This window comes from Chamaea fasciata, unplaced genomic scaffold (genome assembly GCF_029207755.1).
Source record: "Chamaea fasciata isolate MVZ Bird 193981 ecotype frontalis unplaced genomic scaffold, bChaFas1.0.hap1 SCAF_5, whole genome shotgun sequence".
Lineage (NCBI taxonomy): Eukaryota > Metazoa > Chordata > Aves > Passeriformes > Sylviidae > Chamaea > Chamaea fasciata.
In genome coordinates this window covers 29,747,616-29,765,280 of record NW_027094090.1, presented here as the reverse complement: position 1 = coordinate 29,765,280, position 17,665 = coordinate 29,747,616, and the positions used below count along the sequence as shown (strand labels likewise).

Below are 17,665 nucleotides of genomic sequence, written 5' to 3'. Positions count from 1 at the left end.
TGTTCAACTAGGCTGATTTTATGCTAATGTTGCCCTGATTGAAACCAAATGTTTTCTGCAAAGTAAGAGTTAACAGGCACAAGACATCTCCTCATATTTACTTGCTTATATTTTTACTTTGAAATACATAGTCCTAAAATGTTTTATTGTAATATTACCTGGATAGAATGACATAAACAAATAAAATTAAATGTTTATTCCATTTTGTTACAATAAGTGAACAATAAACTAAACAGCCAAGAGCCAAAGTAAACTTATTCTACTATGTGAAGTATGTTGCAATACTGGTTTCTCACAGATCTTTGTATTAAATGTGAAGACATGGTATCCAGTTAAATATGTAACTATTATGAGTTTGAACACATCCTAGTATATTGTAATAATGTATTAGCCTACAAAACTGACTGCAAGGTCTAGATAGCTTTTTTGTACCTTATCTAGATATTTTAACATCTTGATAATACATTCAATGAACACAGGATAGACTGTGGCCTGAAAGATTTGACCTTTTATGTATGTGCTCAGCTGCTGTCAGAGAAACAACTTTCTCATTTACTACTGTACATTCAGCAATGTTTTCTAAGCAAAAATTGTTAAACCAAAAATCTTTAAGTTGAAGTTTTGCTATAAATTTCCCAAAGTTGCTAAGGAAAGCAATCTTAATATTCTCTATTTTTCTTTGTAATACTTTTGTCTCACAGAGAAACTACTGAAATGTTTACTTATTAAAACATGAGCTTACTTTTTAAAATAAAAAATTTCAGATGTTCCTAAAATTTTGGTTTTCTCTTCAATATACATAAATGAATGTATTCTTAGATCAAAGCTTTACTTTGCCATGCCTAAGAATCACCTCACTTGGCAAAAAACTGTAAAAAACAATACTATTAAAATACTTCGCTATTGTACATTGCTTTCATCTGTGGAAGCCACATGTCTCTAGGCAGGAGAAAAAAAATGCCGGGACTGATTCTAAAGCTGGAAGAACCACAGCAGAGGCAGGAGATATGGCTAAGTCATCATCTGCTTCGTAAAGAAATGTAGCTTCTCTGCTCCTGCTTTAGAGAGACATCCAAGTTTCTGAGTGGCCAAGTCTCTCTGTGCTCTGCCTGGAGCCTGTAATCAAGAGATGATGGGATGCACTGACCTCCTGAAGGGACCTATCAAACCTACAGCTCTCCCAAGTTCTCCTTTCAGGACTTCTCCGAGCTTGGCACTTACCAGCTCAGTCCCTTCTACTTCACATGAGTCAGCATAGATGGGGCTTCCTCCAGCTGGGAAAGGTGAACCCTAATCAGGGAGCACTGCAGTTCTCAGCTTCTGCAGTCTAAGGTAAAATGCAGCCTAATGTCACAAAAGGTAACAGTCAAGGTCTCAGCTACTGACCCAGCTCGAAAATTGATGTCCTCACACAGAACATTGTGTGCTAAGAGAAGGAGAGCTCAGGATCTCTGGTTTCCCAACAGTTCAGCCAACACTGGTCGGAAGACTGATGTCCATAGCCAGATGTCTTTCCACTGGACTTCTTGTGCAGCCTGTCTTACCTGATTTTGGTGGTCTCAAGGGTCTTATCTGAACTAGAGACTGCAGGTGAGTGCACACAGGTGAAATGCATAGCACTCTGCCTTCCTTAGAAAAAGAAATGCCACTTTAGAAATGGCACATAGCCTTTAAAGATTTCTTGCTATTTCTCAAAGAATAAAAGAATAGAATTGTTCAAAAGAACACACATTCATCTTTTAATACCAAACAAGAACAGTAGGATGGACTTTTGCTGGTGCAAGGAAAGAGCTGACATTCTCTTTTCTTATAGATTACCCAAAGGCAAGAAAGGGCCAGGTGGTGATCGTCAGTGCCATCTGCAATATCAAACGTTGCAGGGGGGTCCTGAAGGCACTCCATCTCTGTTTTATGTTCATGTCATTGCTATTACTTCAGGCTGCTGATTTGAAGAGTTGTAAAATGCAGATAATGTGGGACAACTTAAACTTTGCCAGAATTAGTGTGTAGGCAGGCTTAATTCTGAATTTTTCTGTGCCTCTTAACTTCCATTATAGAGATTTATCCTACAGTTTTAATTTTAGACTTTACTATTACAGATGTTATTACTTCAGGTTTTAGACAGTTGTGCTGATACAGGTAAAAGGAAACCTGTAAAAATAGATATTGATTTCTTGTAATGTTTTAGAACATTTTTTAGTGGGGAAGTAACTGAAAACCCTGCATTAGCAACAGAAAATGCCAACACATTTGTTTCTGAGGTACAGACTTTTTAATTCTATGTCACTCAATCACAGGTTACAAAACTAATGTGAAAAAATAATTCTCTTTTTAAATGACCTCACTGAATAATAAAAAACCAAGTTAGGTAAAGGGCATGTAAGTATTTAGTAATATTTTTGCACTCATTATTCTTCTAAAATTTTTTGCATTTTTAAGAAACCTGGGGTTTTAACTGCCAAACCTGTGGAGGCAATTTCATGATCCTCTTTATTTTTTTTAATTTTAGAGCTAAGATGTTTTATCACCATATATGTCATGCCCCCAGAAACTACATTTTCCTTCTTTGAATTCTTTGGAATCCAAACTTCATAGCAGATAAAAGAAACACAGCAGTATTTTTAGCCTGCATAATGCTGATGCTGAACTCTGAAGGGAAGTGCTAAAATCTCTGTTCTTCAATACCAGTTTAATGATGCTCTGCAACAACTTGTCAAAACAATCAGGGTTTTTCTATACTGTTTGTTCTTTTCTCCTGAAGCCAATCCACAAGCTTGTTTTTAATAGTAAATAGAATTGCTTACAATATATTTACTACAGAGGCCTTCAAAATAAACATTTATAAAGAATTTTGAGTCAGAAAACAAAGTAGATTAAGCATTAGGGTTATTTTTTGTCTTCAATAAACATTTGCAACTCGGGTGTCTATTATGGAGACTGTGACTAGATCTCACAGTCAGGCAAACCAGGGGTTACTGAGCATGTCTGTGTTTCCAGTGCAAAGCAAAGTGGAGAATTGGTCTGGTGGGACCAAGAGGAAGTACATTGTGACAAAAAAGATGTTCTCTAGCTCACAGTGGAATACAGGGATATGCACATAGACCTGAGCCTTTCCAGACTCAGTGAAAACTGTTTTTTTTGTAAGCTATACACTTGTCAACTGGCACCTGTATACGCATCCTGATCAACACCTGTCTGAGCACCGGAAAGAGATACAATCAGTTAATCCAGTCCCATGTCAGGACTAGTATGTGCTGCAATCTGCAGAGATCTTACATGGGAAGGCTGATTATTATTCTGCCAGACTTGGACCAGTCTTAAAGTCAGCAGTTGTACTTCTAACAAGCCACCGTGTAGCACTTGCAATATTTTGCATAATATTGTCCCTGTGATTACAAAAGTGGTTAACAGCCCCAAAACTCCATTAACTTTGTCTTACTACCCCTTTGCCCTCCTAGCAGGGAATAGAGGAGGCCAAACTACTAATTATTTCAACAAACTTATTTTAAAATGGCACCACCAAAACAAATTATACAAAATTATCCTTCATGGGTTAAAATCTTCACAAGACTTTACTTCAGTTTTGGGCTGAAGTTTCCAAATGCTGAAAAATTTCTTCAGAAATAAAAAGGTGAATTTGCCTACTTTGAAAACTCAGGAATATGTTTATGATGTTTATAGAGTCAAAAATTGAATAGCTACATCTCCTTTTAAGCACCTGAAAATCTGAGGTTTTGCACTTGACATTTTTCACTCAATTGCAAAATTTAGAGAAACATCATGAAAATCTAAGTACGAAAATGTTTCAAATAGTTAGCTTCCACCAATGCACAAATATCCTGCAATGACATAATATTAAGCATTGCTTATTAATCATAATTTTCCTTTCTAGAAATAGCACATCATTCGTTTGTATTATGTACACTATATAATCGTGTTTAAAAAGGATTATCTGCTACATACAGATTGAAAGAGACCACAGACTAGACCAAACTGTCAGAGCCACTATATTTAGTAGGAAAAAATTGAATTTTAAATCATTTGGTACTGTGTTATTTTCAAAAGCAACCAGGGCAAATAATACATTGCAAAGTCTATGTTCACTAGAAATACTCTGGCTGGAGAAACTGTATTATAATAATCAGTGAAAGCAAACAAAGTAATATTTCCATGGCAAATTTCCTTTGGAACTGTTGTATAATGAGAACAAATATCCATTACTAAGAAAGCAAAAGGGTGGATAGGTTACAAGTAGAACATACAAAAATACTCTTTTCAAGGTAACTGCATAAAATCTAGTAAACTATTAGGTCAGCAGGGAGAAGGGGAGGAGCAGAAAATAATGTAATTGAAAATGTTTAAAATTTTTCCAAGATGTGCTTGTTCTTTTCCTTTGTTTTTAAATTAATTGTGAATTTAATCATAAAAATAGTGTGCAGAAATATGCATTGCTATTCTTTATCCAGCATATTTAGCTCTCCTTATTTGGCAAACGGTTTAACTACCTGCCATGTTCACTCGAGACCACTAGAAGGTGCTCCTCTGTTGAAAGATAATTATTTCTGTCTGAATTGCTGTTAAAAGCTAATTTTCCTCCGATAACTGTGGCTGTGGCCAGTTGTTTACACAGACTGTAATTGCAGCCCCTACCCCAGCTATAAAACAGCTGGACCTCGTCTGCTCTAGCCATTATCACAGCATGAAAATAACAGATCTGTTATCACTCATTTTCTGATAAATCAAAATCCCATCTGAGCAGGACTCTAGTCAGTTTTGCTGGAAGGTAAGGCATGAAAATTGTGGCGGAACTAACGAACCACACATTTTGTAAAGTTAGGAATCACAGAATCCTTTAGGTTGGAAAATATGATAATTGAGCTCGATCATACACCTAACACCCCCAAACCCATTCCTGGACTAAATTAAGGCAGAATGCATCCCTAATGAATTTGCACCCTTGTCTGAAGGAGAACCCAACATAAAATTAAAAAAAAAAAAAAAAAAAAAAAAAAAAAAAAAAAAAACCCACAAAAACCCCAGAACAAAACTAAGACAAACATACAAACACATGATCTACACCAATTCCACATCACCAACAGTACTGGGATATCAAACTGCATCTGTAAGTACAAGGATCGATAATTCCTCTTTTATACACAACCTCATATGAGCGTGAACCAAGTTCTGGTTTAGTTTGACGCCCAGAGTGGCATTCTGATGACCTCAGGGCACACACACAGGCTGCCGTGGTCAGCTCTTTGCACAGGCAGTGCAGCCCTTACCTGCGCAGAGACCCCTGACTGCCTGCATTTCCTCTGGTGTGTGCCGTAGCAAGGCAAGCAGAAACACATCCTCAAGAGAATTTTGCTTTTTATCTGCAGCCTAAGAGATGGAAATCTGTAGACATCCCCAAGAGAGTAGCACTCCTGTTTTACTCTCTGAATTTAGACAAGTCATACAAAAGTGACCTCTAATTTAGATAAAAATTACTCTACCTTTGGCTGCCACAGAGATAAGGCTCATGGGACATAAACCCCAAACCACTTCCAAGTAATCTCAGCTGGAACCTATCCAGGATAACATGATGCAAAGTGGTAGATATGGAGAAAACTGTTTGTAAATACTTTTATACTTGCTGCATGAAAGTGACACAAAATTGAATGCTAAGCCCTGAATTCCCCAGATCAGGAATTCCACAGACATTCCACATAAAATATTAGTTTTCAGTTCCTCCTCCCTTTTCTATACCTCTAGCACATTACATCATCAGGTGTGAATTAAGATCCATGTCTTTTGTCACTTACATCTGTGAGCATAGATTAGCAAAAGAGCTAGCATATTTGTGGGGTTTTGTTATTTAAAACTGTGGTCTCTCAATTTTTAGGCCTTTTACCCAAGTAAGCTAAAATTAAATATTGTTGCTGTGACTCTCTAGGAATATTTTGCTCCATCTTGCCTCATCTTTTTACTCCCTCACTGCCTTAATTATTTTTTCGTTATTTGTTTAGCATGTTTGACTTTACCTGAATCTTGTACAGATTTAATTTCTTCTTTACTTTGCTATTAAACAAAAGTGTGCTTCATAGCAGACAGACATTGCATCAGTGTCCCAGAAACAGAAGACGTTATTTAGTCTGTACATAAGTGAGCCTAAAAAGCCCTAAACAGCTGGCCACTTCAAAAGATCATACCCCAGTGCTGCAGATGAAAGCTGAATTCAAGGCTCTGCTGCTACCTCTACTCAGATATCCAGCCTGCTCCTGGGAGACTCCCACATAAAGGCACCAGGGAGTGTGAATGCTCAAAGCAGGAGAGTTTCTGCTGTTCCGGCATGAGTTACTCAATGGGGAAAGGGACATTGGGGAAAGTTACCCTGGCATGAGTTACTCAATAGGGAAAGGGACGTTGCCTCTTCTGATGAAGAGAGAAAAAGATAAATGCAGAAAATTCTGTTTTCCAGTATCTGAAATTAGGGCATGTGCCTCTCATATCTCAGCAGTCATATTTAGAAGTCCTGCATTTCTGCCCTACCTGTCACTCTGGTTAATGAATATATTTACAAATTCTTTTGACTTTTGCCATATGTAAAATGTCTATGAGAAATGTATACACCACACCTACAATTTGCTAAATAGTTCTTATATCTTGATAATGTATTTAAAGTTTTTTTAAGGACCAGAATATATATATATGTGTGTGTGTGTGTGTGTGTGTGTGTGTGTGTGTATGTATATATATACATTTGTATACATATTTTTAACTTTATAAGGCAGGTGCACAGGCTGGATTCTGCTTGGGCCACAGAATCACACAGAGAGGAATGTTGGTTTGTACATGAAGGACCTTCAAGCCACTCTAACAGCCTAAGGGGACCTTCGAAAGGACACAGCATGACCAAGGAAAACATGTTCTCCTAGGGACTCTGCAGCAGGCACGTGGCAAGGTGATGTTCCACACTAATATCCCCTCCATCTCCTCCTTGTATGGGATAATGACACATGAAATTGCCCCTGCACTAGGTTGCACCTGCACTATGCCCATCAGGACGCATCTACTAAGAATAAGCTCACTTCTATTTCTGGAAATTGGGGAATGGAGACATATCATTCCCATAAGTGGCAGGCATCATTCCAAAATCACTCCCGGCTTCAAACAGAAAGAAAAATCTGAAAGTCATGTCAAAAAGATCAAAACACAGATTTGACACATCAATACGAAGTAGAAATGAACTTATTTTTAGTTTTCAGTCACTGGATGCTAAATATTATCTAGAGCTTTCCCATTTTGGAAAATCTGACACACGTAGCTCTTCTCGCACTCTTAAGCTACTGCTTGGGGAGTGGGATATGCACCACCAGTAGAACCAAAGCTTTCATAGAAGAGAGAATAATCTTTTGTAGCTATTGCCTGTATCTCTCCAATTAAACTCTGTAATTTACTACCCAAAGACTGATTCCACAACTAAGGCTAAGTGCAGACAACAGCAGTCTTCTCATTGAGTGTGAAAAGAGGATGCAGTGAGATGTTATGGCTCCTCTAAAAATAGGCGTAACAGAAGAAATTAGGAGGTTACTTGCATGCTTTTCATTTATATTTGAAAGGTCATTTGTGGTCTCCCTCATGAATGATGTAAAGTTTAAAATAAGCTGATATCTGAATTACTGTCAGCTTGCCAGAGCTGGAATCTGATGAGCCTGCAACTCATTCAGTGGCTGGCTGAGAGCTTCTTCTTTTTATGTTACCTTTTTTTTTTTTTTTTTTTTTTTTTAATTTGAGGATTCTGGCTCTCAGAATTGCTTGCTCACAGTGACTTGTGCGTTATTATTAGCAAACTGTTAGACTGGCCTTTTGGCACGCATTCTGTAGCACCAAAATAATTTTACTGTATTGCTTCAACATCTCACTGGTACAAAAGAGGTGTATTGACCGTGAGGCAATCACAGCAGACCTTGAATACCTTCAACAGTATTAACTTGGTCATTGTTATTAAAATACTGAACAGGCTCTTGAAGACAGTATTTTTCACCAGCTGTCACATTAGTTGTTTTCTATTAGACTGAAGTCGTCAATGGAAAAGAAAGAGCAGGAACAAAGTTGCTGGGTATTAAGTGACAGTCCTTACTGTAATGTAAGACACAGAGCTGACAACAGAGAAGGATATGCTCTATCAATCAGCTTAGAATTTTATGCAAGTATTGCCATACACACACCACTTGTTTCTACAGATGGTGGTATAACTGTTCCTATCACTACCATCAAACAAGAATAGAAAACAATCTGGCTGAAAAACAAGCATGAGAAAATCTCAACAGATCTATGGGAAGCTTCTTTGGCAAAACAGATCACATGGTTCATTAGCTATTTCACAAGCACCACTATGAAAGTGATATGCCAACACCAGCAGCAATACCACTGTGCAGATTTCACACTAACATGACCCCTAATATATCAAGATACTAACTAATCATATATGTAATAATCATATATGTAATATTGTATGAATTCATCTTGTTACCTAACATCCACTTTTCCTATGTAGTGCAACATCATCCTGACTAAATCCCAGTCTGCCTAATTTCCCCTTGCAATCTTCATTCAGTTAATACATCCCTTAAATTTCAGCATAAAAGCAGACACTGAGGAGTCTGCTTTTAAGACATTTGTATGATCTTTTAGAGCCTTTCAGATAAGATGTTTGACAAAAAGAGTAATGTTTTCAGACAGCGTAACCTTGGTGGGTGTTTTGTTTGAAACCATGTATCATGAAATTGCTCACAGCATGGCACTACTGCCCATTAAAAAATCTGCAACATTTGTGTACACCCATAGTTCAATGTAATTCCTATGAGTGATTTATTCATTTATTCCTGGGTCTGCAAAGCTGGGATTATCATTTACTTTTAAACAAACTGCATACTGTGAACATTTGTAAGAGAGCATTAAATTCAACATTTATACAGCAGCTCTAATTTACTTGCTGTATTATGATTCCTCCATTTTAAGAAATACAGATTTAGTTATATATCTCGTTTTAAATTAAGTATTTAGTTTTTCCACCCACACCATTTAGAAAGGAACTTACAAGTATAAATCTAAGCACACTCATTGACAATTGTTTCAAATACAAGTACATTACAAATACAAATATGGTCTCTGTAATCAGCCTTTTCACTAGATTATAATATATCTTTAGAATCAGAAAAATGGGCAGATAGAAAGATGTATGTTTTGTAGTAAGTTTTTAAAAACTGATGTATCTAATATGTAGCATATGACAAGGATTAGCAACATAAGGACCAGTCAAAGCAAAAATGCTGGACTGAAAAAGGTAAGACACATTTCCAAGTATACTGCCCATTTATGCAAACTGTTAAAAGTCTATTCAAAGTGAAGACTATTTTAGAGATACGTGATAGATCATGTTTATCTATATTGATGCAAAATGTACAGCCTGAACTTTGGGCCAAAAAACCCCCACTGAACTCAGAATTTAGGTCTGAAGTAGTGTAGAAGAGCAACTGTGCATATTTTGGGCAGATGCCAATTAAAACATACATTTTCTGTACCTTAAACACTGTGTTATTCTCCATACAATGCCCCAGAGCAATATGAAAAATAGGCAAATGCTTATTTAGGAATTTTTTTTAAGTCAAGATTAGAATGCATTTTTGAATGCATAGTGCCATCAAATGGGTCAGTTTGTAAGCTCCCTCTGGTTTAAATAAAAAAGAAGATTAATCAAGAAATAACCATTTTCCCTTATGTCAAGTAATTTTCTCATACAGAATGAAAAAAACATACCAGGGGTATGTATCTTTATTTTTCATTTCCCCAAATTTCCAATATTCTTCTATGACCTTCCACTTTCCACTGCAAAGTAAAAAGCACAGCAGAACACAATACCTAACCAAATAGAAGATATGCTTAGTGATGGATCAAAATGATACAGTGGAAAACAGCCAAAAGACAATGTTAAATTCTACTTGTTCTGACCACATGTCATGAGGATATAAAGAATGTACTAGATAAGGGCTATTTTCCACTGAAATATTTATTGTAGGAGATGTTTATCAAATGAATTAAGCTATTTCTTGACCAAAGAACAAGATAAGCAATTGTTTTCTAGTCTTAAGTCACGAGGAGTGTCTTGAAGGATTCCCTAAAGATGATACTGCTCGAAGGTTGCAACAGAAAACATCCCACCATGTCCTCCACCGGAGATCTCTACTTCTCATCAATACAGTTTACCTACTCCCTTATCTCTCTGTAAATTCAGAGTGATGAAACCTAAATCAGTTTTCCAGCACCTGTCTCCTTCTCCTTTTAGACACATAAGATGCTTGAACTTTTTTATTTTTTTCAGTCCTTCACAGCCATGGCTATCAGGCAGTGACTGTCACGAACAGTAAACTGTATTCTGACACAGTCATAGCTACACTATTTTTCTAGTTCCTATGTAAACTCAGCAGCAAGAAATACAGAAGACATGGAACAAAAAAGCAGAAAGAGCACAGAGAAAGAAAATCCTTTCTTTTCCTCTTCATTTAAAGTGAGATGTGCAGACTAATCCTTTTCATTTTCAATTTGCAGCCTCCACTGTGAGCCAAGATCTGACAGGGAGGGGGAGATTGACTGGTGCTATTTGGTTTCCTGACTGCAGGAAGTTATACAAACGCCACAAGAAACAACCAGTCACAATTTCCCCTGCAAACAGAGTGTAGCAGAGGAAAAAACAAGATAAAATAAACACGCACTTAAAACCAGAGTTGTCCCAAGCAATTCTACATTAAAAAAGGAGTTAAATAGAAAAAAAAAATTACAAAAGTAGCAACTACTTAGAAAAATAGACTAAAAACAATAAAGGGGTGAATTCATGAAATGCTTGATGCCAGAAGACCCAGGGGACATATTTGATGAGGATCTCAATAAAAAGAGTGATTTCTAGGCAATGAAGTCATTAAAGTAGTAGCAAATAACAGGCAGAAAATATTTCAGCATGGGCTGTACAAATTTTCTGGAGACAAAAAGATGACTGAAGCTGTAAACTCACATTCTCATCAAAGCAATCTCTATCCACACCAGCTACACAGCCACATCAGTCAGCAATACAGTCAGCTCTTCAGTCACACTGCCTACCATCTGCTCACAGTGTATCACGAGCAGCAGCACATTTCCACTGACACTGTGTGGGTGCAGTCCCACAGCACTCGAGCCAACACCAGGTATGGCTGCCACAGCCCAGCTGTCTTGGCTGCACAGTCCTTGGCCATTTCATCAGCACTGGCACTCAAGTGATCGCATTAGTTCAAGGAGCTGCTATAGACGACAGCAGAAGGAACTGATTTTCCATAAGATTGGCTGCCTGAGCTGGCTCGCTGCACTGTCACATCAACAGCAGCAAGGGAGGCACCAAAACTGTGTGGCTGGCATTAAGAGGGTGGGGTTGTGACAGATCTACATTGGTTCAGATTGCCATGAAACTGAATGTGCAGCAGCTAGCCTCAAATCAGATTGTACCTACACCCATGTTGCTTACCCAGAGCACAGCTACAAGTACCCACAAACCAGCACTGCCTTCAGGGTTAGGAATTTCTTGCCCCGTTGGTTTCCTCTCAGCGCTGACCCCATCTTAGCACTGCCACAAATCAGTGTGGTCAGGTCAGACATGTGATCCTTACAGAAATAAAAGATGGGTATTGCTAATATGGGTAAGTTCCCTATCCTGTTTCACTGAGCAACTGCACAAAGGCACAAAGCAGCAGACACTGAAGGCTGGACAGACCTTCTCTGTTTGGCAGAAAGACTGAATCAAGCCACTATAAAATTTATGTTTAGCTACCTATGATATTCACTTACAAATCCAGAAGGAATTATCATAATAAGCTACCTAGATAGAAGATAATTACTCCGTAGTCAGAAAAATATGTTCTCAAAGAGAAAAATTCATGTCTTGATGAGGTCATATCCTATAAAAACTTGATCCACTTATTGTCTAGCCTTTCAGATAAAAAAAAAAAAAAAAAAAAAAAAAGCAGCTGGCTATTTGCCACTTCCAAGTACTGGACCTTGCATTACATATGCTGAACTGAAAGTTCTGTCCTTCAAATTTGAGCAAGTCACTCTCTAATCTTCCCTTTATCTTCTCAATCCTCTCACTATTGGGCTAGTTTTTTAAATTTATCATCACTTTCATCACTTTTCCTTAAATGTCTACAGTTTAACAAAATAATTTCTCATCTGGGGAAGCCAGAATTCAAAACATTCTTGTGATAGCCCTTGTTCCAAGTAAAATATCCTCTTTATGAGACTATTTTACATTTACCATTACCCTGTGGTAAAATAGCCGAATAGGCTTCATGATACTTAATTATTTTTCAGAATAAGTGTTTCAAGAGAAGTCTGTATTAAAGTAAGTTCTTCTAATGTGGCTTTGCTTGTTCATTCCTCAACACAACAGCTTTACATTTGATTTATTGAAACAATAGTGGCTCTCTCTTGATCTTAATAGAATGAGACAGACTAAGGAAATGGCCTATTGCTCATGTGCTCCGAGGTGTTCCAGTAACCATCCATCCTGCAGTGCTACCAGTGTAAGAATATGGGTGCTGTCCATCCAGAACCGCAGCAGCACACTCAGAATCAGATGTTTCAAAGAATAGTGCAAAGGGCAGGAACAAAGAAATCTTTTCTACTGAAGATTTCTAGTTATCTCAAGAACATAGAGACAGCCTTGAGCCTTCAGATGCAACATTCTCTACATGTAAGGTAAGACAACATATGGATAGTTTTGTATCTCTATGTATTTGCAACTAAATTCTCAGTTTCAGAATTTATTCCAGGGCCATTTCATTCCTTTCAGTTAGTCCATGTACAGTATGTTCCTCAGTTCCTCAATTAAGTCAAATCTTGGGTATGGAAACATTCACTGTCATGTTCTTCCCCATTTCCTGCCTTTCCATTTTACTGATTTGCTCTTGTACTAAAACAGAGACAGCTCCTACCTCTCTAGAATTCCCATTTTCACATGGGAGCTTTTCAGCACAGCTCTGCTAATAATTACAAGAGCCTCTGCTCCCACTTAAGTGTCTTTTGACAAGACATGCAGAGTTGCTGCCCCAAGGAAAAATTCCTTTTCTTCAAATTGCTGAGAAAGTTATATAATAAGACCTAAAAACTGGTCTGAAGGTGCAAAGAAGTACATTTGTAACACGGAAAAATTGAAAATTACTGATGTCCCAAGTATTTAAAACATATCAGCTTTCACTGGTTTTCTCCTTTTTTGACTGAAATCATTGAGAATTATGCTATGATATTAGTTTCCATGATAGTGTAAGCTTTGACGTACTGAGTTCTATACATCTCTAAACAGTAGAAGAGATTAAAAGCAAAGTTTACAGAAGTGCCACAAGTAAAAAGCTAAAAGGAAAAGTCAGAAACCCATTACCAGGAAGTCAGCAGATGCATCTTTTAACTTACCAAACAAGCGCTGATGGAAGAGAAATTTCCCAGCTATCAGTCCTGTGAGAATGGCAAGGAGCCACAGAAACACCTTCAAAAATCTCCAGCCTCCTCCTTCAGGGTATTTATTTGTTACAAAGGAGAAACAATTACCAACAACAATAACATTGGCTTCTGTCTGGCTGTGAGATACTGGGTCCTCAGCAAATATTAAGAAGTTAAAGAAGATCACTAAGTAAGCCACAACTAAGCGAGACCACGGGTGCTGGAAGTAGTAGCGGAAGTCTTTATCCATCCTCAGATACTGAAGAACAGGGTTTTGCCTGTATGTAAAGACACAAATGCATAATGTTACATATACCCAAATTCTCAGAGCTTAGGAGAGACTCACACATTAAAAGAACCAAATCATTGCAACCTTCTTGTCAGTAATTTTTAACAGTTTAGACTGGAGTAGAAATGAAAGTTTCAATCAAAAGATATGGTTAGACCCATGCAGAGAAAAACTGAAATTTCTCCCTATTCCAACATAAAAACAACAACCAAACACACAGACATTGTAGCCAGGATTTTCAGTCTCAAATACACTATCACTTTCATGCCTCCCTCAAAATGAGGCATGAAAAGAATGAATATAAGAACATGGCAGGCTACCTAAAACTCAGACTGCCTTTCCAGCCACACAAAAAATACAACACAGATTTCACAAATGTTATGCTAAGCCTAAATGGAATCTTTCTCCATGTAGAAGAAGGATAGAAGCAGCTCAGAAGTCCAGGGGTCTTCTACTGGAAGCTTAAAGGCATACGACCCAGAAACATCAGAAACTGATGTGCTCATATGAAAGAATAATATATTGGAAAAATTCCTAGAATTAATTCTTGAAGTCAGGCAAGCCTGTATAAATCTTTTCCGTGACTTCAGGGAGTACACCTATAGCTAAGCACATTTTCAAAACCATAAAAAAGACACCCTGAAAAAAAACTGTTCTGTATGAATACAAAAACTGTATTTTGAAACCTGTCTATTTACTAAGTACTTCTATAGAAGAATGCATGGTTAACATTTTAGTTATTTGCCATTTGATTTCTTTTTCTTTTATTCACAAACAATTAGTTGCTTCATCCTCTTGGACCACTTTGTATGCACAAAGATACAAGGCCTTTGTGTTGTAGAACACCAAAATTATTCAAGAGACATAGTGTGTAGGAAGAAAAAAAAAGTGTCTAGTAATATTGCTTGTTTATTACAGCATTATCCTTGAAGGATACAGTGACAAATTTTTGCAAATGTCATGTGCCCTGCAGCAAACAAACCCCAAAACAAACAAACAAACAAACACCACCCCACAAAAGACCTAAACCCCCGACCACTTACTCATCCCTTCCTAGACTTCCAACTTAGGACTTGCAGACTTAGAAGTGGCACGAATTTCAGTGTCTCCCTTTAGATAGTCCCAAAACTATTTAATTCCATAACCCAATTTATATCAGTAAAATTGCAAGGAATCCTGTACCTATTAAATGAGAAGGGTAAAAGACCCTCTCGACAGATTCAAACAATGCATTCAATAAATAACAAAGAGGAGCAATGACCCATCATGCATAAATTACGTATGAAAAAGAAAAAAAATACCACACTACCAAGTTAAAAAGTTGGCATGAGGAAGTGTCAGTCCTTCAAAAACTTTATTAAAAAAAAAGTGATTCAAAGTAAGGGTCGCTGCCTAAGAAAATACCACTCAGGGGAGATTAAACTGCCTTTAGAGCCATAAGGATGTCCAAAGCTATTTCTTGTTGTCCTTTCGTTCTGTTACCATTAAGAAAAGTTTTGGTATTTCCTTACGTGTATGAACCATCTTAAAGCACGAATGGGGATAGAGATAAACAACTACATGTCCTGGTATTTTTGACAGCTGCCGGATACCCGAGAGTTATCAAACAGCCAGCTAAAGACGCGGCTTCCTAGGAAGCGTTTTATAGCATCAGAAGCCAATATCAGCAATAGCAGCAGTGACAAATTGCTAACAACAATCCCGCTCCTTTACCTACCTCAACGCCAGAAACGCGGACGCCAAGAGCGCCGCGGACCACACGCCCGTCGCAACCTGTTAAATGGACCCATGTCCCCCCTGCCCCCGGCGCGGACACGGACACCCGCGCCCGCCTCACCCAGCGCGGCGGCGGCGGCCGCCTCACCCGGCCGGGCGCAGGGCCACGGGCCCCCGCAGCGCCGCCGCCCCGGGCCGCCCGCCGCACTCACCGCGACGGGGGATCCGGCGCCGCGGGCGCGGTGCTCCTGCTGCGGCGGCGGCGGGGCTCGGCGCCCACCCCGGTGCGGCTCTGGGCGGCGGGCGGCCCCGCTCCGCTGCCCCCCGCGGCCGGCAGGGCCCCCAGCCCCTCGGGCGCTGACAGCGGCGCTGGCTGCCGCGGCGTCCCGCCCCCCGGCCGCCGCGGGGAGGGAGCGGCTGCGGCGGCGGCGGCGGCGGCGGCGGCGGCGGCGGCTGCGCTCCTCCTCTCCGCTCCGCTCCGCTCCCGGGCGCGGGCGAGCGGCACCGGCAGTGCCGCAGCCGCGGCGGCAGCGGGCGGCGCCGCTCTGCGGCAGGGTCCCGACGCCCCCGGCGCCCGTGCCCGTCCGTGCTCGCCCCTCCCCCGGAGCCTGCCGGCAAGGACTCGAAACAGGCGCGGGGCGCCGCGGGTGTCTTTTATTCACCCTGGAAAAGGGTGGCCGGCGTGCCACGGGGGCTTATCCAGCCGGCGAGGTGAACGAAACCCGAGGAGCACTCAATTCCCATAGGTCAGACTCCAGTATTATGCAAATTTACAAACACGGGAAACAGGCGGTCAAATCTGGATATTTAATATCCCAAAGCAAAAGGACAGGGCTAGCAATAACAGTCAGATCACTCAGGACGAGCTATGAAAACCCTCGTATTTGGGAGGGGAAGGAGGTCTACACGCAATTTACTTACTTGGGAAGGGGCTACGCTGAGGCTCCAGGGTGCACACACAGTCTGTATGGTCACTGTGTCGGGCTAAATGTCTCTGTGCAGCTTGCCAGAGTTGTTGACATTGCACTTCAGCCGAATTGTCAACCAAAGCCTTTTAATGTGGGATGTGGTCCCTAGTGTCAGTGTGCTGGTATTGCTGACATCCCAGGAAAACGTTTACAGGATGCTCTCAGCATTGCATTATGACTGGGTTTTAATGCAGTATGTACTAGTTCTGGTCATTGCTGAAGACAGATAAAACAAACTTGAAGTTGCTAGACACAGCCTCAATATATTGTTGGGAAAAGTCAGGTAACTCCACAGGAGAAGGAATCTGAAATTTGGCATCAGGCATTTGGCTGCTCCAGGCCAAGGTAGAAAGGAATGTGACTGAGATCCACTGAGGAATGTGGAAGCGTCTTTAGAAGAGTCATGTTGCAAAAGACCAGCAAAACCAGAACAAACAGAAGAAGACTGGTGAGCACCTTCTGTACTTCTGGCAATACAGTTTTATGTATTTTTGTAAATAGATGTAACTGCTATTGAAAATGTCTAACATAATCACCACGTTATCCTCCTCAGTGGAAGAGTCTGACACCCTCAACTTTATGTAGAGAGATGAAGTATTCAGTATTTCACACCAACACACCCCAAGCTATCTTTACAGTGAAAAGAAAATTCAAATATTCACAGATGAAAAATCATCATGTGCAATGTGAGAGTACAGAAATACAGTGAAAAGCACTGCCTGTTCATGCAACAGTTCTGTGTGTACTGCCACTCCTGCAGAACTCTGTCTCCTTATGTTCAGCTAATGAGAATCCACAGAGAGGGAGGCAGCATGCACTACAAAGAGATCACACTCTTCATGAACCTACACACTAAAAAATATTCTCTTCAGCTCAGATTGAAACCCATGCTATACTACAAAGCATCCATGAACATTTTTCAGATAATAAATCAGTGAGCAAGTTTTTGAAGTCACTAAGTTAATCAAATGAAAATCATCTGCTTTTCTATTAAAGTAACCAGAAGAGTAAATGCTCCATAGATCTCACCCAAATTTCATGTTGCATTTGCTGTCTTAAGAGGAAGCTAATATGTTTTTAAAAAGTGTAGTGTTTCACTCATATTTTAAAAAATGGACTGCTCCTCTTTTTTCTTTTTAACCAAGCAATCAAGATTTCCTTGATGAAATACATACCTGAATAGCAACAA

General features: G+C 39.5%; 1 protein-coding gene across 3 annotated transcripts in view; it reads right to left on the bottom strand.

The window, feature by feature from the left end:
• The window catches only part of TMEM117 (transmembrane protein 117), a 178,988-nt gene extending 162,543 nt beyond the window's left edge, over window positions 1-16,445 (bottom strand). The window contains exons 1-2 of one of the 3 annotated variants that reach the window (XM_066183126.1): window positions 16,430-16,445; window positions 13,477-13,781 (exon numbers count right to left, since the gene is read on the bottom strand). In XM_066183126.1, coding sequence (XP_066039223.1) covers window positions 13,477-13,753 — 277 coding nt within the window. In that variant the 5' untranslated portion in view covers window positions 13,754-13,781; window positions 16,430-16,445. Of the gene's footprint in view, window positions 1-13,476; window positions 13,782-15,509; window positions 15,590-15,720; window positions 15,923-16,429 lie in introns of those variants that run through there. The other 2 variants (XM_066183124.1, XM_066183125.1) reach the window with 2 other exon arrangements.
• Window positions 16,446-17,665: the final 1,220 nt, after the last annotated feature.